A 26777-nucleotide genomic window follows, 5' to 3' on the forward strand; every position below is an offset into this window, starting at 1 on the left:
ATGACAACATAGTCAAACCGAAGAGGTGCAAGAATACAAATTACAAGACAACACAAAAAAACAAGTCCACACAATTTCATCTCACAGTACTGCGCATGCTACTGCCAACACATAGGGGAAATCAAACCAAATAAAAAAATCTGATTCAATATCATCTTTTGGAAGATACTACCATTCCAAAATGGTTTTAAATACTTTGATTTCCATTTGCTTGAAGAGGAGAGTATATTCTCCTCTTCAAGCATATATATATATATATATATATATAAATATATATATATACACATATATGAAAATATACAAATAGCTGAACAGCAATGTCGCTATGGTAGCTACTAGCTTCTAATGTTATAGCTAGCCTAAACAAGATAACATTAGCCTCTGAATGTTATCTGTTGAGCATTGCCACAACATAAGCAGCTACTGCAGTTCACAAAGAATAAGAGTAACAATTTTTGAACATTATGACAACATGTGATCTTGAATTATGTGTACAAATCCTGTCTGTCTTTGAGCTGCTCATATAATTCCATCTTTTATCTGAAATGCTTTGTTTGCATTCTGAGTTTTGGTTGTAAATTGTCCTTGATCATCCAACTCACAAAATAGACCACTTTTTTTCTCTGGCAAACCTGTTGCTCCACCTGCTCTTGCCAGTGCCATTTCACATGTGATTGTTACCTTTGGTTCAAACAGTACTTTTGGTACCATAGGAAACAAGCACTAACACATTTTCAGTATTTTGGTACCGAAATATGATGGAGATTAGTCTTGAAGCACTGCTGAAACGTTTGTGTAGACGGAACTTGTTCTATTTGTCTATTAGTGTTGATGTAGCTTAAGGAAACTGGGGTTATAGAAGTTTCCTAAATGCTTTCCATCTTTGTTTCTTTACTTGTTTTTCTTTGGGTACAATTTTTTTCTTCTTCTCTTACGTGCTCATTCTATTTTTAATTTAGCTGTTTTTTGAGCTGAAGCAAGAGTTTTAAAACCAAAAATGTCCTGAATTTTATTTATCTGAGAACAGTGAGGATTTTTTTGATTTCAGAAATAATTTATATAATTAAGAAATAAATAATTTAATACATTTTCCTCCTGATATGCAAAGGGCTGTAAGAAAATCTTCGCATCCATAACTGTCTAAAGTTGTGTTCAACAGCAAGATTGGTGTCATAAAACTGCCAGAAGAACCTTTCACTACTATTATGTAATGTGCTCATTCCATACATTTTCTTACATATAATTGATTTTAAATATTTCCGAAGGGGACTTGCCCTCTGGACTATATTTTAAGGAAAAAAACAAAACACGTGAAAATTCTTCTGACGTCTATGCTTTTGAGGCAATTTTCCCTTCAGTGGCAGCCTCAGTACAAAATCAACTGGAGCTTTAATTCACAAAGTGACTGGATTTTCTGTTGAAGGTCAACAAGTAAATGACAACTGACACACCGCTCAGATGAATCAATGGAGGCTCCTTGCAAAGACATGAGCAGGACTGCAATGTGCGCTGTTCAGCTCATTTTTATATCAATGCTCACATGCAGGAATAAAAACTGTAAAGATGATTATTACTATTAATATTACCTATAGTATTAATCATCATGATAAAATGATCCAAAATAGTTTTGCATTGTTCCAGCTCTGCATCAAGTCAGTACACGTGACATCATCACAAGTCATGCAGCATACAGACAATATGACAACACTCATAAATCATAAGTCTTACAAATAACCACAACAGCCAGATTGTTTAAAAATATGCATTTGAATATGAGCTTAATGTTGTGTTTTTGGTACTTTTATTCCATACCTCAAACTCTCGTTGGAAGCCCTGAGTGTCGTGCAGTTCAGAGACGTGTTTCACAAAGTCCTTCACTGGATATAATGTTTGCTTATCTGAAAGATAAAAACAATTCGAAGTGTAAAGTGTATCAAAGTGTATCTGATAGATGAATACAAAATATTTGGTTGTTTGTGTGTTTTTTTCATTTTGAAAAGAAAAAATTTGACTTTTGATTTTGACAGTGATTACAGTTTTTAAGCACATTTTGGAGATAGTTTTGTACAACGTAATTTGAAGACATTTTGGGAATTTAAAGAGATGTGATGGCACTTTTGGCCGATTTTGGAGAGGTGAACACACTATTATATATATTTTAGAGAGGACACCTCTGTAAAGTTGGAGGATTTTGTAAAACTTAAGACATTTTAGAAAAGTGCGGATATATTTGAAAGGGGATACCTTTGTAAAGTTAGGAAATTTTCAAAAAGTGACACTGTTTTTGAAAAAGTGAGCACTGTACATTTTTGGTGATTTTATGAAAGACAAAAACATTTAGAAGAACTGAGGACATATTCAGAACTGAAGATGTATTTGAGAGTAACAACTATTTGAATATGGAAAAAATTCTTTGAAGGTGAGGACATTTTCAAAAAAGGGTAACATTTGTAGAAAGTGAAACGAAGACCTTTTAGAGAAGTGAGTACTTTAAGGCACAGTGAGAATACTTTAAAACATTATGGAAAATTTGAATTTTACACCTTGTGTAACATTTTTAAAGTGAGGGGATTTTCAGAAAGTGGGGACATTCATGGAGAGTTAACATTTTTGGGAATTTGCTATATTTCTGGGAAGTGTCTACATTTTGGGAAGGTGAAGACATTTCTAGAACATGAAGGCACTTTTGGAAATAGAGGACATGTAGACTTTAGACTTTAGAAAAGTCAGGATACTTTGTCCATTCCTCACATCTTAACAGGGGTTTTTAAGGTTTAGTATTGGTTCTAAAGTTTAAGGTTACAGGTTTTAAGTTTATGTTAATTGTGTCAGGAAGGGCACAAGAAAGATGTGTGTGTGTTACCAGATGTTAATGCAGCAGTGGATGGTGCAGCAATGACTCTGGGTGATGAGCTCTCGACAATGTAAAAGTGAGCTGTCTGAAAACATGTCCTGCAGAAAAAAAACAACATTTTATTTGAAGGACATTTTAATAATGTGGCCTCATTTTTGTGAATGTGATACATAAAGTGCAGACAGAGGAATGCACTATGTTTAAACTTTAAAAACCTTTTAAAAAATTGTGTTTGACTTAAATATAGAAATGACAAACACCAAAGAGAAAAAATACCACTGCACTAATTCTGACAGGCAGGAGATGCTTTTGTCTTCATGTGATTCGGCGTTAGCCCACATTTTGGAGAATACATGGTAATCTTCCCATAAACACAGGAAAAAAGATGTTCTGTTAATCCTTGACAAGTTTTTAAAAGGATGAGGCCGCCTCTGATGAACCTATGTTGTCTTGGCCAGAAATGGGCATCAGGGATTATCACCGGCAAAAAAACAACAACATACAAACACAGAATGAGGGTTTAGCCTTGAGATTAAAGACTGATACTTTGAGAAACTGCTCTGGTGGACACAAACACAAATGTGGCACAAAAACAGGTCTCCTAGGTTTTTTGCATGCTGGATTTCAAGTCACACTGTCGCTCGGACCTGTACAGCATTGACCCTCAATACCAAATTAATTTCCATTGACTGCACTTGTATTATTTTTGTTAAACGACAGGTCAAAAACTCACCTTTCTGCCTCTGTTCAGCTTTTAAAAGCCCCTTTTTTCTCGAGATTATGCATATTTTAATTGTATTGTGTATATGTATTGTATCTGTGTCACTCAACAGGCAGAAAAAGGCTTAAATAGAAGATAGAGTCATGACAGTGTAAGACCTGTACAGTCTGCCGTATGTTTTAGTTTTTAGTCACATTAGCAGTGTAGATGGCTGTTGTGATTTGTCAATTCAGTTTAGGAGTTTAGATTGAAACGTCTCTCATTCTACTGCTCGATATGCAAGAAGTTTGGTTGGGGGATTCCTGTTGACGATTGGAACCCAAATGGTGATCATGTGACTTTTCTTCTCCATTATCTGGTCAAAATCTTCAGTCATAAACATAACTTTGGTTTGTGAAAAAATAAAAAAATAAAAAAACATTTTTGACACTCCCATCAACATCAACTGTATTGTGCAAAAATTTAACTATTAGCATGTTAACACTGGAAACTATGACAGTAAAAGTGGTAAACATAAGTGCTAAACACCAACATGGCTGTAGACTTTTACGCTTGTTAAAATGCGAGAATATGGTGACACAAAGTGGTGCCTGGTTAATGGAGGGCACTGGCACGCCGCCCCCTTTCATGTGCCCTGAGAAGGAAGGCTACTTAAACATGTTAAACAAAAACAATGAAATGAATAATTGTTTAATCATACTACTTTATACACCTGGTGGGCAGAATTGACAGAACTGATCAAAAATGGTTTCCAAATTATATTTGTGTCTATGTAAATACTGGTTTCTGTGGCTACCAGCACACTGAGTGTAAATGTTTGACAATTATGTGACCTGATACTAGCTTGGCGTACCTAGACCCACGTAAACTCACTGCATGAAAATATGGATCCGGGAGCATTAATGGTGCCTTCCCAGCAGATGAGTAAGCTAGCCATGCCATGTGCACTAATGCATCTTCATATCGTCACAGATGCTGGCTTTAGAACTGTGCACTGATAACAAGCTGGGTGTTCCGTCTCCTCTTTAGCCTGGAGGATGCGATGTCTATGATTTCCAAAAATAATTACAAATTTGGATTTTTTTTCAGACCACAGGACAATTTTCCACTCAGTCTATCTAAAATGAGCTCAGGCCCAGATAAGCAGGTGGCTTTTCAGGATCATGTTAAAATATGGTTTATTATTTGCATCGTAGAGTTTTATGCTGCATTTATGGACTTAATGATGAACTGTGTTCACAGATAATGGTTTTCAGAGGTGTTTTTGAGTTTGAACCCTAGGCAACTTTCAGGGTCATTTGTCTATGTTTACTTTTAAGCTCTTATCTTGGTCATTAAAGGGCCTAACCATTAATGCTATAGCTTGTTTTTTAAGAGCAGCCTGAGCTATCCACATCTTTCATTTGCTAATACTTTTAGGTATTAGCTGAGACATTCTTTTAAGCCTTTATATTAAGGGAAAAAACATTATCTCATGAAATAATTTTTTTTTACATTTATCTCATCATATATGACCTTTATTTAACCAGGTAGAATCAATTGAGAACCAATTCTCATTTACAATGATGACCTGTCATTTGATTTTGTTAGACCTGAAGTGCATGTTTTTGGATGATGGGAGGAAGCCGGAGAGAACCCACGCAAGCACAGGGAGAACATGCAAACTCCGCACAGAAAGGCCCAGGACCGGATTCGAACCCAGAACCTTTTTGCTGTGAGGCGACAGTGCTAACCACTGCACCACCGTGCCGCCCAAAAATACTGTCATAAAATACTGTCAGTAGAGATATCCTTTTATAATCGTGTCGAGGAGATTGTCTAGAATCTGGCAATATCTGAATAATGTTTGTGGAACACTATGACTTAAGAATTTGGAAAAAATATGACCAAAACAGGGAGTGAGGGACTCACACTAAGGGCATGTGCGAATAACTTGGCTGTCGAGTAGGCCCACAAATACGTCATTATAATTTTTTTCCCAAAGAGTGTGATTTGCTATCATTTCAAAATACTTTGTCGTATAGAGAAACGAGTGGTATCATCAGTTTGGGTGATTTCTGCTGTATATTTTGATATGCACTACGTCATGACTTTGATTGATTCAATCAAGAGAAGTGGATTTGGAATGGGCGCAGCGCTTCATGCAGAGTGCAATTTAAAAGTCATATTTACTGCAATGCTTCATCACAGTCAAGGCACAGACATTGCTGGAAAGCTCAAGTTGTGCAGTTTCATAGGATATGTGCTGCATCTCTCTGTAATAAATACTTGCTGTGCTACCGGATGCAGTTTGCGTCCATCCAGTTCGAAGGGTTAAAAATAGCTGCTGCTCGTGAATAAACACAGCAATCTAATGCAGTGATTTTAAACTGGCTGGTCCATTTTGAATGGGTGCATGAAAAACAAAAGTTGAGGGAGGACAAAAGTCAAAACATTTTATTTTAAGTCTACAGAACTTTTGTTGCTGCACTTTTATTTTTAAGGGCATACGTTTCCCATGAAGCAGCTCACATACAGCAGCCATTTTCTGCTAGCGCTGTCATAACAGTAACAACCAAAACCCATGAATTTACATTATGACTGATTCGAGAGTTTTTGAACATGGTTAGGATTAGATAAGTATGACTTTTAAATTAGTTCAATAAGTCTCCCTATTTCTGTCTCTTTTCATACAGTTTAATGAGGAAACTTGATGAGCATTGTCAGTTTAAAACGGTCTTATAAGCATTTATGCTTGTTGTTCAAAGTATTTCTGCCTTTTAAAAAAAAAATAATTTACTTTTTAGAGCTATTTGTAGTTTTGTTGGATTTTTTTGCATAATTAGTTTTATTTTTTTTGCTCAATATTATCAGAAATGTGGGTCGTGATTCAATGAATAAAGGAAAAAAGTGGATCCTCTAATATAAGCTGTAAGCACGTGCGAAGACATTCTTAGAAATGACAGTTTTTCCTTTTTTGTGTGTGTGTGTGTTAAATCTAAACCCTTGTTTAAAATAATGAGCATCTTTGCACTAGTGTCTCTGGTACTAATAAAGCTTCTGATTTTAATTGAATTCATATCTGATAGCCCTTGGTTCTGGACTATTGTAGAGAAGCTGCTAAATAAATTACTTTGGATTTGATCAGATGCTTTCAAAAACTATTTAACTATATGCACATTTTTTGCACATCTCTCTGCTTGTAAACTTGCAAAGTGAACCAAAATTCCCTCAAACTGCTTGACCTCAAATGCACAGTAGCAGTGTCCATATAAGCCCCGTGTTGTCACAAGGGAGTGAAAAAGGACACAACAGCACCAGGATTAGTGTGGTTCGGCCTCCTGCCGCTCGCCTCACAAGTAGCTGACACGATTCCTTCTGTCAGACATAATCAGGCGGATGTCCTTTTCTATCCCCCGACCCGCTCTGCATGCTCTTGGCTGAGTGGATGCTCAAAGCACTGCAGCCCAAGTACATCGTTCATTGAGGATTAATCCCCCTGGTCCTCAGATTATTACCAGTTTAGCACTGCTCAATCTTGGAGATACAACAACAAGCACAGCAGAAGACAAGTACAATATGTTAAGTCTTCAGCAGGGTAGATGAGAAGTTAAAAGTCTGTGAAAAATATGACTAAAAATGTTTACACAGCTTCTGACAGCGTGTCTTCGATCAGATTTCTGAAGATGGTTATTTCACAGTCTGAGTGGACATCAGGGTTTTCAAGTTATGCTTTCAGCACAAGAACAAAGGAAACTTTTGGGTTTTAAAAAAAAACAACCTTTGCAACTATTGTTAAAGACATTTTTGTTTGCTCCAAATCTAGTATTTTATGTCCCAATATGTGACGCAAAACAGCATCTCTCAAGGTCATCTGTAATGAAGCATTATTTTGCTGTCAAAAGCAAGCAACAAGTGAAAGGATTATTTCAGTCAGCTGGCAGCCAAATCATAGCATGAAACAGGAGGTATTGTTCTGTGAAGGGGCTGTTGGTGAAACACATGCAAATCAGAACACTCAGTATAAGTAAGATCAAGACTGAGACCATGTTTGAATAGATTAAGCTTCCCAGAAAAATATGAAAGTCTTCTGGTATAAGTCTCTACTTGACTACCCCTCCTAATAATATGGGATACAATGGATTTGGAGGGTAGGGAATGGAGATGGGGGTTTAAATTGTGTGTTTTTTGAAAAATATTGTGGATAGATTATTCACACCTGAAGAAATAGAGACCAATGATTAAAAAAAAACACAAAAAAAACAGGATGTTGCTACAGGACTGTTACAGTTTTAATTTCTAAAGACAAATATGTTATACTTTTTGAGATTAAAAAAAATCTCTAAAAGGGAATAGTATAGAACTAGAGTACTTTTTAATAATCAGAAACTATGTTCAAATGCCTTGCATTTCCCACTGTTCAGTTGTAGATAATAGCAATACTCATGAGATCATCATGCATACATATAAATGCTCTTCCCATGGACTACAAACTGGGTTGGAACTGCATTGTGTTCAAGTAGTAACCAACAGTGACATCACCCATTGGTTTGTGAACGGCCGTTATGACGCCCCAAGTTCGGACATTGGCTGTCACCATCGAGGCAGTTCAGAGCGGTGCTGAGCCAGAAGTGACCATATTTGGATGAGCTGGGGTGGAGTGAGCAGTAGATCTGACTCGATCTGATTGGAAACCCAACGATTTTACGTCCCGCCCACCAACAGTGGAAAACTGACACACTACAGGCCTGTCAATCAAATAGACACGCCCCTAAATACCCAGCTTTTTCAGGCTTATTTTCTCAGTAATGACAGGAATAATTTCAGATGGATCACCAAAAATAAACTGGTAAAAAATTTTTTATTGACTTTGTATTTCATGGGAGTCTACGGAGCCAGTGGCATTTTGCAGCCAACCTCTATTCGCACTTGTTGATATTGCAATTTAATGCACTTCTGGACCGTCCTAATGCATTTTTCAGACGCCGTGTCCACTTTTATATATAGTCTGGGGGTGCAACACAGTTTGACAGGATTATCTGATCACGTGGACACTGTTATATTAAATGCTCATAAGGCTATAAAAAAAGTGCTCATATTTCCCATATTTTTTATATGCTTATCTTAGATTGGGAAAAAAGCTACCAACCTCACTGTGCTATGCATGCAATTACGTGTAAATAAGCAGATGTCTTCTGACATTTCTACTATATACAAGTTTAAATTGACCAGCAACACTGACCTCCAGTAGATGAGAATACCAATTAGAACAATCAGGCTGAGGACAGTGAGGGTGGAGATGACAGCCAGAGGAACCACAGCCTTCCTCTCTCTTTCCCTGATTGAGCCAACCCTTGACTCATGGCTGCTGTTACTGGCATCTGAAAAGAAGGGTCAAAGGAGGGTGAAAATTAAAGAGTGAGAAAGTCCAAGCCATTGTCTGTTGGATATTGGAGCTTCACTATTACTGTGTTTCTCAAAGGAAGAGCTACTCTGTAGAATTGTTTTTATAACCTTCGTTGACAGAGCTAGAGGGACACAGAACTTTCTAATTGACATGAAAGATCATGTTAGAAATGTATCATTTTTAATAGATTTGAAACTGGATATCATTCAACATTGCACTAAGTGGATATTTTTACAACATTTATTTATACAGTGGATCTGCCAGTTTTTTCTTATCATAATTATCAAATCTTATCAAATCTACAACCTTTAAAAGTGCCCTCTGTTAACTGAAGTAGCCCTGTGGCATACACTACTAAAATAGGCAACCCAAAGGAAAGAACAAAAATGAAAATATGAATGTCAGTTACTTATTTTTCTCTCCATTTCTGACCTGGCTCCTATGATTATGTCATCTGCACAATTTCAGTCAAAGAATGTTAAATGTCATAGTAGTTTCCTTTTTTCTTACGTCCTTTGTATCGACGTGTTGTTTGTTTTTAGTTTAGACTGCTGTACACATTTCATCTGGCCCTCTTCATGAAATCAATTTCATAGAAATGTCCCTCTCTTTCCAGACCTCAGGAATTAATTTGGTGAGTACATTTTTATTACAGATAGACATGGACAATTCTCTAAGAGTGGATAGAAATATGGAATTTCTGTAAAGGGAAGTCTACAAAAGAAAATAGAACATAGAAGAGGCGGAAGGATGACCTCCAGTGACTCAAACATAACTAAACCAGTGAGCTAATTTCTTTGTCCAGAGTTTCTGTGAAACATTTGCAGATTTAAAACTTCAACGTTATCTTTCTGTCTATCTCAAAAGGAAACATGAACTGTATTTATAGACGAGCACTGAAAAACAATGTGCCACTATTCACCTACGTATTGCACAAACGCTGAACTCATCACATTCAAACCATCTGCCAAACCACTTCAAAGAAACACATAAACACACAGGTCTCACAATCAAAAGTCTGTCACAGATCAAGGAAGAACACATTCATCAAACTACGGCAGCCCACAAACACAGCTGAGCCAGCATCAATCAAGCAGCCTAATTATAACTAAATAATACGAAATGAAAAACTTGATGGCTGAACCTGACCTCACTGAGCAGCTCCTGCTGCTGACTCCTCCCCTTTATCATCTGATAACCAGCGAGGAAAACAATATGGATTAACATTCACCGGGAAGCACAAACTGACTCTGTTCAGCTGTGAATAGCTGGGTCAGCCCTGTTAGCCAGTTCATAAAGAGCCTGTTGCATGCATTCTACTTGGTACTCACTTAAAATAAAAACCCATTCATCCAGTTGTTTATCCAAAAGATCTTTAAAATAAATTAAAAATTAAAAAACAAACCTGGACCAGACACACTGGGGTTTATGATGGGCAAAGGAAAGAAGAGGCCCGGACAGAAGATGGAAGAGGTTATTTGTATTAGTGCAGAGTCTGAAGAGACAAAGTGACTCAAAGAAATCTAATGATAATAAAGGACTCAAAACGTCTACTCAATCAAACTTCTGAAAAGATTTCCAACTACATGAAGTTGAACTAACTGATGGGAACGGGGCTCTCTTACTGTCCATGTTCTGACCATCAGAATGTCTGGGGGACAGATCTAGAAATACACTGTGAAAATATTTTAAAGGACCATAGAAATGTTTTTGCAGGTTTGACCTGACACCATCTGTTTTTTCAATGATCTCCTACTTTTTAGAGAGCAATTACTTTCAGTTAAATTTTGAGTAAAGTCAAGGTAATTCACAAATCACAAATTTAGCTTGAAGGACATTACAATTTGAACTACATTGGACATCCTCTATCCATGTCATTTTGATTGAGAAACAGACTTCAAGGGATTTGAAACCTTCTGCAGATAGATAATCCATCTCAGTGAGTGACTTATTTGTTTGTCTTTGCCATATTATTATGGCAATTGCAAGGTGAGACACCTATGTTAAATGTGGAAGTTTTGCCAATTGAACTTGCAAACATGCTTTGGTAACTAAAACCTAAAAGCTCTGTTGCACAAAAATCTAAATGTAGAGCACCAAACTACACACAAATGCCATTAAAGTTTAAAGCATTGCAATGCAATTTTAATGTAAATACACAAAAATATTATTGTTGACTGTGGTGGATTATCTGCCAACAGCAAGATCTGAGTTTTTCATAGAAATGAACTCAAAATTATCACTTTCTGGAGGGAGGGAAATCTAAACTGATGTAACAATTTGTAGTTGGTGAGAAACACCAGAATATTCTTTCATGATATGGTTCCAACTTGTCCAGTTAATTGTGAATGTAAAAATTAATCTCAGCATTAAAATATGTAATTTAGAAATTGGGCAGCTAAACTGAGTTTCATTTATATTATTTGACACTTGAATCCATTTATCAACTGACGTTGTCCACCCTCCAGTATGCTGTATATGGTGCAGTGTGGTTAGAGGCAAGGGTTGGTGTGTGAAGCAGCAGAAACTTCAAAGGACTCTGGTGCCCTCTGGTAGCCATTATAAGTAACATTTGGGAAGACAAGATTTGACACCAAGTTGCAAACATTGCAATTAAGGATTTTAGATACCCATCCTTGTACTTTATTGTAAAGGCTTTTTAAAAACATTTTTTTTTATTAATTGTTATACTCGTCTTGCTTTAAGGAGAGGCTGCCTTGTGTTTCCTGAACACAATTTTTTTTAAATATGTTTTCAGTCAACATGTATTTTTAACACAAATAGTGCACTTCCAGTGGAAGTGTATTACAAGATGATGCTTCCTAAATCAGTATCAAGCTTGTAAAAATGGTTGTCAATACAATATGTGCCACATATGTGTCATTATCACAGTATATGGTATTTTTGATGAACACCCTTTTCTTTTAAATAATAGATTAATTACCCATTCAGTGCATTGATTTAGAGCTACTGAACTCTAGGATCCTGACCCAGGTGTTCCTAACCCCTCCCTCTAACCAAATGCCTGCTGGGATATGCTGCAGCCCTTCACAACCCGAAACAGAATAAGCGATTTAGAAAATGGATTAAACAATAGTACTAATTTGAATGCATCTCAAATCATCTTGAAGAATGTGATGGCACTGTTCATCAAAGTTATTCGATTATTTTAACAGCCGCAATGGCCGATATTTTACATTAGTGAAATGTTCTTTCTTTTACTTTTACTGATACAAAATAAAATAAAATAAAAAATGTAGTCTTGTTGCCAATAGATGGAAGTTTAGTCATCTTTTGGGTTTCCAAAACTCTTCCTGATCCCTTTGGAATTTGTAGTTGCAATACAGTTTGTTGTCCCCCACACAGCGGCTATTTTACCTGCGACTGGCTCTTCTTCCTCCGACTCTCTTTCTGTGCGCTCTGAGATACTGAAGTCAGACGACGTCTCGTTGTCGTAGAGGCCTTCACCCTGCCCTGAGCCACTCTCCTCCTCCCCGCCCAGCGACCAGGGTGAAGCCGAGGTTACCACTGATATGGTTGGTGTTGTTGTGCCTCCTACCTCTGAGGTGCTGGCACTGCCACTCCCACTTTCAAAATAGAATGCTGAGGAGTGTTCATCTAGATCATCTGGTATCTGGCCAGCCTCTAAGGTTGTGGATGGAGAGGCAGTGCTAATGACTTTGGTTGAGCCATGGAGTACGCTCTCCTCAGAGGCTGAAGTTTGAACCCTGTCCCACTCCTCATCTATGCGTTCCCGGGAGTCGGGGAACAGGGCTGAGCCAGAGGCACTATTACTGCTGTCTAACATGTGTCTCTCAGGGGTGGGTGCGAAGGGGGAGGCGGTGGGCGAGGTAGGGAGGGCAGAGGTTTGGAAGGTGGTGTTCCCGTCTGATGCAGAGAACCAGGAATCCAAAACAGTGGACACTGTTGCTGCAACAGAAACGGGCAGGTCAGTATGGGTGGATTGGAGAAGATTGAACTGTGGCGAAGATAATGAAGGAGAGATGGCACTGTGGGAGAGTAGAGGCTGGTCTAAGGACAGACCATCAGGACCCACCACAGACAGAGAGCGTAGAGTGTCATCTACACCAACACCAGAAGCTGAAAGGAAGCTTACATGAGTGTAGAGCTGTAAACTAATAGAGTCCCAGGCTGAGGAAGACAGGGATACATGAGGAGTGGCATGCAACCAAGATGAGGATGCCGATGGCACCAGAGAACAGCCACACATGGTGTCCACATCACTAGCTGCTGGAAACCCATAGCCACCAACCTCAGGGACAAATGACTCTATTGTGCTCCCAGTAGCATACCTGGAGTTTTCAAACCCAGCTGAGAAAGATCTGGATAAGCTCGGGGTGGCACCAGAAAGGGTGAAGTCACTAGACAGAAAAACTGAAGGCTGAAGGGTGGGGCTGAGAGACAGAGAGGCTGTCGAGAGAGACAGATCCCAGGGCGTTTCTGTGAGATCAGTGGTGACAGTGGGGCCAGACATGTCCAGCACCGTTTGAAGTGGAGGGGTATCGCTAATTACTGAGGGATCACTTGAAGATCCAGACAACAAAGCGCTATTGCTATAGCTATCATCGAACCCAACACCGGAGAAGACGAAGTCAGTCTCCCAACCAGACAGGGAGTGCAAGGCATGAGGGAGGTGAGACAAGGTTGAGGCAGAGAACGTGGAGATTGAAGGAGAAGCCAGGTCGTTGCTAGACAGCAGTGTGGTAGCAGCATGCTGGGAGTCCGATACAGAGGCAGACAACACAGGCCACGAGGAGGGAGGTTCAGGCAAGCAGGTGGAAGGGGCGGCGCTGGGATCCAGGGCGTCACACAGAGGGGAGGAAGCAAAGGCGGAGGAGGAAAAGGAGGGGAAGACAGAGGGACGCTCACCATTCGATAGTGGCTGTGTGGTCTGCAAGAGAACGCCTTTCAACTGGACAGAAGTTGTAGTAGATAAAAAATGAGGCATGCTAGGATTTGTGGGCTTGTGAAGAGCAGCTTCACTTGAGGAGGAAGGTTGGGTAGGCGAGGTTTCTGTCTGGCTCTCTGGAAGCCCTCTGGGTCCAGTGGAAACAGTTCTATTAGTGGTGGCGTTTTCATTCATGAGTTGCACCAAACTTTGGTCAGTCTCAGCTTGGATGAAAGATGATGAGGATGATTTTGTGCCGGTCACGTTGTTGGAACGAGGTACAACTGTGGATGGTGTGGGGCTGTATGAAGAAATAATTTTACCACCTTGTATCTTTGCACTGGTGACTCTGGTAGTAGTGGTACTTAAACCACCGTTTGAGTCTTTTGAACGTATGCCTCCACGAGCACCATATGTCTTTGCATGGGATAATGAAGGGCTAATGGAAGAAATGAAGGATTCCCTGGTTGTTGTGGTGGAATAAAAGGGAGCGCTGCCGAGGAGGTCAACATCTCCTCTGGTTTCTGGTGGCAGGGCGACCTCTTGTGGCTGTGTGGAGGTACTGAAGTGTGCTGTCTCTTCAGAATTGCTCAGCATCTGACCAGACTGTGTGGTGGTTATCTTCTGACCCGACCCTACTGTTGTAGTTCTGATGTCAGGTAGAGGTAAAAAAGGTGATTCAGATGTCATGGTCCTCGGTGAGTTTGTAACACTCCAATCCAAATCATAATCCTCAGTTTGGTCTGGTTCATTCCAGGGCAGATCGGGTTCGTAGTTGCCCTGTTGCAGAATGGAAGGTTTATATGCAGTGATAAGCAACAGTCATATTTTTAAGAAAACAAGAACACGTAAGAAAAAACAATGCCTTTTCTTACCTCATCATCAAATTCATCTGAATCTGGTTGTCGTGAATTTTCTGTAAAAACAAACAGGTTGCAATATTAGTTACATGAATAATAATGGCGATAATAAAACAAGAACTGAAATAACTCATGGAACACACATTTTAACGCTTGTCCAGTTTGGTTTTAAAATGTCCATTTTGTATTTGCATTTATGTTAATTTCCAGAAGTAAAAAAAAGTGTAAAACTATTAAAAAAATAAAAAATTATGAAAACATGATATGCTAAAAAGCGGGGAAATATGACAAAGGGTAAAACAATTTGAGAAACACTGTGATGAGAACATTGCGGAGAGGAGCAGGCAAAGCCCTGGGCAGTGCGTTTCTGGATGTCAGAACATTTTTAAGATAAACTCTTTATTTAGTTTTGTTATTTTAAACTTTAAAAATTAACAATGAATATAGAATGTAAATGTTAAATCAATGTGTGAAATGACAATGAAAGAAAAATGGATGAAGATGGAAAGGTTATGCACACCCACTCAACAATACAAAACGGTAGCCAACATTTGCATGCAACATATCAGGCACTTTCATGCATGGATTCCCTAAAAGACAAAAACAAACATAGAAAAACCTTGAACAAAAGCATTTGCAAATAATACTTTTTCTGTTCCATATTCCTCGTAAAACCAGACGAGTCAAAAAAAGGAATCTGAACTGAAATCACGGTTACATTTCTCAAATTGTCTAAACGTTAAAGTATTTACATTTCACCCGTCTGTCACCTAAGAGGGATAAAACAAACTCACAAAAAGAGTTATTTGAAAATACAGCACAAGTTGACTGAGCTCAGACGCAAAGCACACAGTGGGCATGTTGGGGGCAGGTGTGCAGGTGGTGGTCTTGAGGCTCTTACCTGTCAGAGGCTAAGTGTCACATCATGGAGACCAGATCAGACTGGTTTGTGAAGCATGAGGTGAGGTTTTACAAGTTTAATGAACTGGTTTTGAGGGAGATGATTCACGGTTTGGTGGAAAAGGGGTGGGAGTGACGTTTTAGCTCAAAATTAACTTTGTCAATGGAAAGCCCTTGTTGAGCTATATCTGAAACTAAAAAAGAAGCAATGAATGAGCAAATCAAAATGACAGGAAAAATTGATTTGTTGATGAAATGATTAGTCAATAGATGATAATAATTTGTTACAATGACGCGGTCAGCTATTAAATAAAATCACCTCACATGTACAGCTGAGGTAAATATTGATGGTCATTTTGACGTACCACTGATATTCACATTTTTATACTTAATGTATAAAATGTCAATGAGTTATAATAAGTATACTATCTTATTAAGTGATAGTAAAAATCTTTCTGAAATACATTTGATTGCACCAATCAAACAGCACATTATAACAACAATAACAAAAGCAATGCCCCATTTCCTTATTTTTAATAATCATGAAAGCCTTTTTTTGCTTTTCAGTTTACTACACACTGTATACAACAGCTTTGTTGGATAATTTAATTTAAAAAAAATAGTTAAAAAAAGGGTTGTTTAATCTAATATTGAGGCACCAAAGGCCCCTGCAAATTGTATGCTAATAACGGTCAGAAACCTAGAGAGACTTACATTTTTTATTTTTTTATTTTATAGTACTCTATTAATCCCTGAGGGGAAATTTCTTCGCTACAGCAGGGGGGCTCTCAGGGGGGAGCTGCTGCAGCAGGCTGCCACTAGCGCGGCGCCAGGTAACCTGACCTGAGGTGCATGTTTTTGGATGATGGGAGGAAGCCGGACAACCCGGAGAGAACTCACGCAAGCACAGGGAGAACATGAAAACTCCGCACAGAAAGGCCCAGGACCGGATTCGAACCCAGAACCTTTTTGCTGTGAGGCGACAATGCTAACCACTAACGCCCAAAGAGACTTACATATTCAACATGTTTAAAGAGACAGATTGGAATATTCCTGTGACCAAATGGCTGCATGTGATTTTTTATTTTTTATTTTTTATCTTTAAGTATTTATTTTTTTTGGGAGGGGGGGGGATCATTTGTCTATATTGCATTAAATTAAAGGAATAGACAGAGTGTAGTTAGTGTATAATGATAATAAGAGATCCATAGGTATATAACAAAAAAAACTAAATCTAAACTACGCTAATGTTATAATCGATATGATTCAAAGAACAGAAGCCTTTTGTAGCTACCCTTGATGTATCGTGTATTTGGTATTTGAAACAGGACATTTGTAGAAGATATAGAACTTGTAGAATACAGTTAAGATCATGTAATTTTTTAACTGCAACAAAAATGGCACCATAACATTAGCTGAGCCACCACAGTGTCACTAAAAATGTAATTCTACTGAATGTTGTAGAATAGCACTCATTCATGCAAGCTGACACTGAAATAGGATGCAGGGGATATTTTTTTCTTTGTAACAAGACATACTAGTTTATTTAATAAGATTCAGCTGACATACAAAGTCATTATGAATGCCATTCCAATCCATGTTACACAAAATGCTGCTGCACACATGCAAACAATTATCTTAATGTGAGAGGCAGAAGGAACAGATGCCACATAATGAGAGCAAAGTAAAGATGCCAGGTTTGTCTTTTCCCGTGACCCGAAAGGACAGAAAATTTCCCACCGAACTCAAACCAAGCATATTCTTCCATTTTAGAAATATAGAGAAACCACACTTGAAGTGTACACGGAGAAGTTTATGAAACAGTTAAAAGCACACACATATATGTATGGTGTGTGTGTGTGTGTGTGTGTGTGTGTGTGTGTGTGTGTGTGTGTGTGTGTGTGTGTGTGTGTGTGTGTGTGTGTGTGTGTGTTTGTAGCTGGAGAGAAAACATAATAACTAGAAAAGAAAAACAAGTAGAAGAAGTGAACATTCACTAACAGAAATCCCCCCGTCCATTTTTATAATTTCCTCAACAAATTCTATTTTTCGATTTGGGATTTTAGCTAGGTCAGCAGTTTCCCGTTGGCACAAAGCTAGGAAAAATACGTCCTGGGTCTATCTCTGTATTGGAAATACAGAGACAAACTAATATCACCTTCTCACAATTTTTCCCAAAACGTCAGACTTTTAAGGCCCTTTTCCACTGCACTTATTCGACTCTACTAACTTTTGGTACTTAGATTTGGTTTTCCACTGCAGACAGTACACACCTGTGATGTCAGCTTCAGCAGGACACATACACCTTTTGTCAGCACCCAAACAGAAACATCTGCACCTCCTCAATTGACCACAGCATGTTTTTCTGTGGGCCTAGAACAGTGACGTTAAAGTTTGGCATTGGAAATAAAGTAAGATTTGGAATTAAAAAACAAAACCTGAAATTGAAAAAGGAATCATTGGCATGGAAAAATTTGCATTGGAAAAAGTTGTGTTGTCTCTGAAACCCGTGTTGGCATTCAAAGATTTTTCCCTGAAAAATATAACAGTCATGAAAAAAAAAACAAGAATAACACAATCTCACTATATTATTTTATTTTGATGCAAACTATGTATTAGCCCTGCGCTCCTTAGCCTTCCCTAAAATCTCTCGTGTGCCAAAACGGTGACAGAAAGTTGAAACGAAAAAACAAAAGATTGGTCGAAAAATCTGTGAATACTGAGAATACTGAGAGCGTTAAAAAAAAAAAAGACAAACGTGAACAAAAAAATCTGAAGATTGATATTATAAGGAAAACAATGCAAATAAATAAAATATGACAATGATATTGTGAGATTGTAATTTTTTTTAGTGACTGTCTTTTATTTTCCAGGGAAGTTTTTTCAATGCCAATACTTGTCTCAGTGCCAATACACATTTTTCCAATGCAAGTGATTCAAGGCCAATGCCTTCTTTCTCAGTTTTAGGTTTTCTTTGTCAATGCTAAATATAATTTTCAATGCTTAACTTAACGCACTGTTCTAGCCCCATATGTTTGCCTACTAATCAGACCAATCAGTAGTCTACATTGTTTTTAAGACAACTTTTAGTGTCGGCTTAGCTTACACGGAACCTCGACAGTGGTGATACCAAAAATAGGATCAGGTAGGCTAATTTCAACAACTTTTGCCCAATGGCCGATACTTGCTGTGGAAAAGAGCCTTTAGTGTAAAATCAAATCTTTACTTTCCAAATGAGGACATACATATAGTCAGTCTAGGTGTTAAGTTAAAAGCTTTTATTTAGCATTACTGCTTTTCTTTAATATGGAAAAAATAAATAAAAAGAAAGCTGGAGGTGAAATGAGGAAAAATGTTAATTGTAATTCAGAATAAATAACTAAGACAAAAAAATTATTATATTTAGACTAAATAATATTAGAGACTGGATTATAAAATTTTGGGATACTAATAAAAATGATGACAGTTATGAGCACTTATTATGAGCAGTTAAAATGTTGAGCAATAATTATAATTTAAAAAGTCACAAGTTTGGTGGGCTATGTTATGTTCACAAAAAGTCAGAATTTACATTTACAATGAGAAATATCTGTATTGTTCCTCAGCTAAACTCTACACTTGGTGTCAGACACGATCTCTCTTACCGGGGTCATCGACGGGCATGAAAACAGTCAGTAAGTCGCTCACACGTCCGTACAGACCGTTGGTGCAGACCGACACCACCTGGATCACATAGCTGGTGTTGGACAACAGGTCATCGAGTATCGCTCCCTGGTGGTAGCAAAAGGAACGACATCCTTTAAAAGATTGATTCATCCTTACAGGCAGCCACTTGTATGACATCATTTTATCTGGATAGAAAACTCACAAGGAGTTGAAACGTGCTGCAGAGAGATAATCCATCAAAATAAGCTTTTAAACATGTTTTGTGTTAAAGTAACAGTATTGTTGTTTGTTAGTGTGTGTAGAAAGTACACAATGTTTACCAAACCGTCTTTTGTGTTGCATTCAGTGACACTAAGCTGCAATGGTTCAAAAAAACTGATTCAAATGAGAGCAATATATTAATATCCTTCAAAATGGCTATTTTTTACATCAAATAGGTCCCTGCCAATCAATCAAATATATAAAGCCAGAGCAATCTTGTACATCACATTGACAAACTGTTTGGTGAAAATAGTCATTGATTTTATGAATTTGTTGTCTTTCTCTCACCACATCCTGGTCTCCGTCAGTCAGGTAGTCAGAAGGGACAGAGTTCTCTGCATTGGCCGGTCCGAAGGTGACAGAGTACTTCTCAATGCTGGCGTCATACACGGCCCGTGGCCGTTCCCATGTCACAAGCAGGCTGCTGAGGTTGTAGGGCACAGCCTGGATATTTTCCGGCTCTGAACTGCAGACTGACAGAAACAGAGAGACAAGAATACATTTTTGTTTTTAAATATTTAGATGTTCGAATGCAAAGTGCTCCAAAATGTAAAAGGACTGACATACAATAGGGAATAGGGTTTGTCTATCCCCATCTGTTCAGATCAGAGCAGAATTTCTAACAGTTACAACTTTTTTCGACAATGTCAACTGCCTTTTCGTTGACCATAAGTGTACTGCTGGTTGGTGGCCACGCATTGCTCCTTCAATAGTTATTAACAACAATAATAATAATAATAATAATAATAATAATAATAATAATAATAATAATGATAATAATAATAGCCACTCATTTGTTGTTATTCCCTTTTTTTCTTTGAATTAAACTGGCACGGTCCCTTTTTTGTGGTGGTGCAATTACCACCATTGACTGTTTGGTAATTAATTTCTCATTGCGATGTTCCTTTACAATTATTCTACCAGTAGCCCACGACCTGGTTCTGAATAGATTGCGGAAGGTCTGAACAATATGTATATAAATTTGGTAACCCCGAGTTTCTTGGTAAATCTGTTTACATTTCAATCCAATCAAATTCACAGACATCCCACCCCCTTGTCTCACAAATCGATTCAGCTTTCAGCCAATCTAGCTGTCAATATTTCCTAGCTGCTGTCAAGTTTGGTTACACTAGAAATGCAGCAACATCATAATTGCTAGTAGACTAGCAAGCATGCAACAGATGTGACAATGACCACAGATCAGTCAGGCCAATAAAAGGCAAAAACCTTACTATTTTTGTTAAAAATGGGAAACTGCATGTTTTTTTTTTACACAAATATAAGTGACAAGTGTGTGTGTCTAATTTGCGGTGCAAGCGTGTCAGTTAGTAAAAGATGGAACGTTAAGCGACACTTCACAGCAATTTTTTATGGGACATTGTGGCTGGAAGTACTCTATAAACAGAGAAGCTGGCAACGAGAAGAGGCTCGTTTAGAATAACAACTCCATTAAGCAAAGGCCAAGCTACACAGGACCTTCAAGCTGTTCCTGGAGTATTGTTCTGCTGAGTTTGGGAACCTCCTTCTTCACACCGACACCAGTTGTCTAAGCAGGGGTAAGATCCAACAGCGCTTTCTTTCCCTGCTGATTGATATCAAGGCTTTCATGGAATCGAGGGACTAGGACACCACACCGTTGACTAATGTTGAGTGGCTACTTGATATAGCGTTCCTGACACTTGAACCCACAGTTACAAGGTACAGATAAGAAATGTATGCGACATGATCAGTGCTGCTTAAGCCTTAAAAGCAAACCAGTCATTTCACATTCAGCAAATTAAAATAAAAAGGCTCAGCACCTTCCCCTCAGTCTCAAAGATGTTGGAAAGCCATGCAGGGGCAGCACTTCTTGAATATACCCAAGTATTGTGTCCAAGCTTGGACAGAAGTTTGCAGACTTAGTCACTGACTGAGAAACTTAGGGCCTGTGTGACATTTATTGCAAATCCATTAATGGAGGTGGACATAGGTGAGATTTCAGGACAGATAGCTGAACTGTTCTATGTCAATTCTGTGGAGATGGAGGTTGTAAACCTCCAAAATGATGTCCAGCTAAAATCTCAACAGCATTCACCGCATATCTCAAAACCAGTAAAGTCAGAGAATGATACCAGTAGCTCTGAAAATGTCTACTTTACTTGCGTCTATGTACCATTGAAGCAGCTTTTTTTTTTTTTCATGAAATCTAACTTCAGAACAAGACAGATGAAAATGTAAATGATTCCATAAGAGAGAACTTAATTGCCAACACTTTCAACTCTCTTGTTGATAACATGCAATGCGAGCCATTTCATTAACTGTAGAAAAAACTGAATGCATAACATATGCACGTGAACTACAGATGGAGGGTATGTGATGCTTGTGGTGGCGGGGTGTGGTTAGCTCAGCTGCAGGGGGTAGAGAGTGGGAGGAGTGGTTCAGGGAACGGTGCTGGGCAGGTGTAATGAGCACAGCTGAGCCGAATACGGACTGATGAGCACAGCTGAGCTGGATGTGAACTGATGAGCTCTCATTCAGCTGGTTTGGGTAGAGCTCAGCTATGCTAATAAATGTTACTTAACATGAGTAGCCCTCAGTATATAAAAGTAGACATAGCTTCCAGGTCTAAACAATAAGGCCGAACCGGAAGTGCCTAAAGCTGCAATACCACTGGGTGCCGCCAGAGGTTGGCTCCAAAAAGCATCCGGCTCAATCGACTCCCATTCAACTGACATCACCGTTGGTTGCCGCTTTAGTTGCTCTCGGAGAAAAAAAAGGATGTAGAGCCCTGCCCTACAGCATCTGAAGGCAGTGGGATATATTTGGTGATCAATTTGCAGCCGCTGTAAAGAGGGTATGCACCAGAGCACATTGTTTTTTTTCCCAAAATGACATTATATTGACAACAGGCTGCAAAAAAGCAATCCCCTTCAATTCCACACACACCATACTTGTTTGTTATGTTAAGACTTGTTTACGGTGCAAAATATTGGACTACAGTGGCTCATCAAACCATTTTCTCATGTTACATATTTTAAATGTGTTGTGGTGCAAATGAATGGTGTAACCATTCAACATCAAACAATTTTTTTTATCATTTATTATTCATTTGTTTCAATCATCACTGGAATTTAAAAACCCACAACTACCTCTGGCTGCAGATTTGGGGTGTTCAGGGCATGTTATATGACTTCTGGAAAAGCTTTTTTCCTTTGTTGAGCTATTGTTGTCTTCACTCGAGGAATAGGCAACTAGCAGCTACATTGTGGATGTGTATTTTCCTTCTCCTGTAATTGTCTGATGGGACTCTTGACCAATGGCTCCCATCAGACTATATAAATATACACTGCTCAAAAAAATAAAGGGAACACTTAAACAACACATCCTAGATCTTAATGATTGAAATATTCCAGTTGAAAATCTTTATTCATTACATAGTGGAATGTGTTGAGAACAAAATAACATAAGAATGATCAATGGAAATCAAAATCATTATCCCATGGAGGTCTGGATTCAGAATCATACTCAAAATAAAAGTGGAAAAATCAGATCACAGGCTGATCCAACTTCTGTGGAAATTCCTCAAGACAAGTCAAAATGAGGCTCCGTAGTGTGTGTGTCCTCCATGTGCCTGTATGCACTCCCTACAACGCCTGGGCATGCTCCTGATGAGACCACGGATGTTCTCCTGAGGGATCTCCTCCCAGACTTGGATCAAAGCATCAGTCAACTCCTGGACAGTCTGTGGTGTGACGTAGCGTTGGTGGATGGAACGAGACATGATGTCCCAGATGTGCTGGATTGGATTCAGGTCTGGGGAACGGGCAGGCCAGTCCATAGCATCAATGCCTTCATCATGCAGGAACTGCTGACACACTCCAGCCACATGAGGCCGAGCATTGTCACGCATCAGAAGGAACCCAGGGCCCACTGCACCAGCATATGGTCTTACAATGGGTCTGAGGATCTTATCCCGGTACCTAATGGCAGTCAGGGTAACTCTGGCTAGCACATGGAGGGCTGTGCGGCCCTCCAAAGAAATGCCTCCCCAGACCATCGCTGACCCACCGCCAAACCGGTCACGCTGGAGGATGTTGCAGGCAGCAGAACGTTCTCCACGGCGTCTCCAGACTTGGTCACGTCTGTCACATGTGCTCAGTGTGAACCTGCTTTCATCCGTGAAGGGCACAGGGCGCCAATGGCGAAGCTGCCAATCTTGGTGTTCTCTGGCAAATGCCAATTGCCCTGCACGGTGTTGGGCTGTAAGCACAGGCCCCACTTGTGGACGTCGGGCCCTCATACCACCCTCATGGAGTCTGTTTCTGACAGTTTGAGCAGAAACATGCACATTAGTGGCCTGCTGGAGGTCATTGTGTAGGGCTCTGGCAGTGCTCCTCCTGTTCCTCCTTGCACAAAGGAGCAGATAGTGGTCCTGCTGCTGGGTTGTTGTCCTCCTACGGCCCCCTCCATGTCTCCTGGTGTACTGGCCTCATGTCTCATTCCATCCACCAACGCCACATCGCACCACAGACTGTCCAGGAGTTGACTGATGCTTTGATCCAGGTCTGGGAGGAGATCCCTCAGGAGAACATCCGTGGTCTCATCAGGAGCATGCCCAGGCGTTGTAGGGAGTGCATACAGGCACGTGGAGGACACACACACTATGGAGCCTCATTTTGACTTGTCTTGAGGAATTTCCACAGAAGTTGGATCAGCCTGTGATCTGATTTTTCCACTTTTATTTTGAGTATGATTCTGAATCTAGACCTCCATGGGATAATGATTTTGATTTCCATTGATCATTCTTATGTTATTTTGTTCTCAACACATTCCACTATGTAATGAATAAAGATTTTCAACTGGAATATTTCATTCATTGAGATCTAGGATGTGTTGTTTAAGTGTTCCCTTTATTTTTTTGAGCAGTGTATATTGTTGTGTGTATATATATTGTTGTGCAAATTGGAGCAGATTTGGTTATTAGCATCTTATTAATAATTATTAGAGATATTTAATAGTATTATTAAAATAATTTAAAATGCTAAAAAATCACAGGGCACCTCCCTGTATCTGTGACCATTAACCAAACTCTAAAATTAGTCTGAAAGGGCAAGTTCACCTGTAAGTGCCAATATCTGAGATGCATTACATGGCACTTTTAGAACAAGCGATGAAGGTGGGGAAACCGAGCACTGACCTAGCAATCAAGCTGTTACTACAATAAATATGGATAAATAATCACAAACACTGATTGCTTGCAGTTTAACAGAATTTATTGACATGAGCAAAATTAACTAATGTTCAATATTATTTTTGGTGAACAAATCCAGAGTCCGTATTACTCTCAATCAACAAATCAATCAAACACATCTAAATACAGCCACAAACAACTACGTACAGTCGACATACACAAGCACACAGCCGGCCTTTCAAAAAAAGAAATTGCTTATATTTCCTCACGATTTCCACAGAACATATGTGTCAAACTCAAGGCCCGCGGGCCGAATCCGGCCCGGCACGTCATTTTATGTGGCCCGCGAGAGCTTGAAATAAATAAAAAAAAACAAAAATAAAAGTCTATGCTGCTTTACGGTGTACAGTAACCATAAACTACATCTCCCACAATGCATGTCGATTTTGTGACCCGCGAAATAATAGATATCGGCGTTTAACTAAAGCAGTTTTCTAACAAGTGATTGAGTTGAAAAAGATCGACAAATAATCCCAAAATGTCCAAGAATTGAAAAATGTTTGCAGAGGGAAGGCAATTTAATGAAAGATGGGAAAGCAAATATATGTTTGTGCTTAAAGGAGAAAAACCGGTATGTCTTCTGGTGTTATGAGGCAGTGTCGGTGATGAAGGAATACAATTTCCATCGGCATTTTGACACCAAACACGGAGCCAAGTATGCTAAATTTAGCCTGCAAGAAAAACATCAAATTGTCCAAGAATTAAAGGCAGACTGCAATCGCAGCAGAATTTATTTACAAAAGCTACAGCCAAAACTGATGCAGCTGTGAAAGCTAGCTTTATTGTAGCTGAAGAAATCGCCCGAGCTTCCAAGTGTTTTTCAGAGGGTGCATTTTTGAAGCAGTGCATGCTAAAGATTTGTGAGCAGGTCTGCCCCGACCAGATACAGACTTTTAAAAATGTCAGTTTGTCAAGAAACACCATCGCAGACCGAGTTAAGGAACTAGCAGGCAATCTAACAACAAAGCTAGCCGAAGACGCGAGCAGTTACTTGGCTTTTTCATTAGCTATTGATGAAAGCACCGACAACATGGATACAGCGCATCTATCCATTTTTATAAGAGGCGTGAAGGCAGACTTGACTGTCAGTGAGGAGCTCTTGGGTGTAGCTGCCATGCATGGGACGCCGACGGGGAGGAACATTTTTGATGCAGTGGAGAGGTCCGTAAGTAAAACTAAATTACCCTGGGAAAAGTTGGTGGGGTTAACTACCGATGGTGGTGAAGAAACAGGCTTGGTTGGACTAGTGAAGGAGAAAATGCAAAAAAGTAACTGCCACACACCTCTGATAAATTATCATTGCATTATCCACCAAGCTCTGTGTGGAAAGGTTCTGGAACTGGATGCTATAATGACCACGGTCATGAAAACTGTGAACTTCATTCGGGCGCGTGTCCTGAATCACCATCAGTTCCAGATGTTTTTGAAGGAGGTGGGCTCGGAGCATGGAGATGTGCCGTACCATACAGACGTAAGATGGCTGAGTAGGAGCGCGGTCCTCAAACGATTTTTTTTTTTTAGCTTAGGGAAGAAATTGCTCTTTTCATGCAAAGTAAAGGAAAACCCTCGCCTGAACTGTCAGATCCAAACTGGCTGTGTGATTTTGCTATGTTGTGTGACATAACGGAGCATCTGGCCCAACTGAATCAGAGGCTGCAGGGACGCAAACAAGTCATCACGCAGATGTCCGACATGATCACAGCTTTCCAGCGTAACCTGCACCTATGGAAGTCCCAACTGGAACAAGACAATCTTGTCCACTTTCCTGTCTGCCAGAAAATCTCGGCCTCACTGTTGTTAACTAAAAAAGTTAACAAAGTTAATGTGATAACTTGTGTTTGATGACATTTGTCTTTGTTATTCACCGTAAAAGTTTGATCTTTGATTTAACCTTAAATTAAATGGATTTATGCTATAATAACAGAGAAATGTGCTGACATATTTTTTTCCATTTATATAAATGCATGTACAATATTTTTACACTTGAATA

General features: G+C 39.1%; 1 protein-coding gene across 3 annotated transcripts in view; it reads right to left on the reverse strand.

The window, feature by feature from the left end:
* ptprz1a (protein tyrosine phosphatase receptor type Z1a) overlaps positions 1 to 26777 on the reverse strand; it is a 152902-nt gene that overhangs the window by 28945 nt on the left and 97180 nt on the right. For 2 of the 3 annotated variants that reach the window (XM_069718723.1, XM_069718722.1), the window contains exons 9-15: positions 19846 to 20030; positions 19275 to 19401; positions 14746 to 14786; positions 12340 to 14650; positions 8797 to 8935; positions 2864 to 2952; positions 1813 to 1898 (exon numbers count right to left, since the gene is read on the reverse strand). In XM_069718723.1, the coding sequence (XP_069574824.1) occupies positions 1813 to 1898; positions 2864 to 2952; positions 8797 to 8935; positions 12340 to 14650; positions 14746 to 14786; positions 19275 to 19401; positions 19846 to 20030 (2978 nt within the window). The remainder of the gene's footprint in view (positions 1 to 1812; positions 1899 to 2863; positions 2953 to 8796; positions 8936 to 12339; positions 14651 to 14745; positions 14787 to 19274; positions 19402 to 19845; positions 20031 to 26777) is intronic. The other variant, XM_069718725.1, reaches the window with a different exon arrangement.

Source organism: Brachyistius frenatus, unplaced genomic scaffold (assembly GCF_029030835.1).
Source record: "Brachyistius frenatus isolate BFR_SWC_R1_liver_20210118 unplaced genomic scaffold, ASM2903083v1 Contig_197, whole genome shotgun sequence".
NCBI lineage: Eukaryota > Metazoa > Chordata > Actinopteri > Embiotocidae > Brachyistius > Brachyistius frenatus.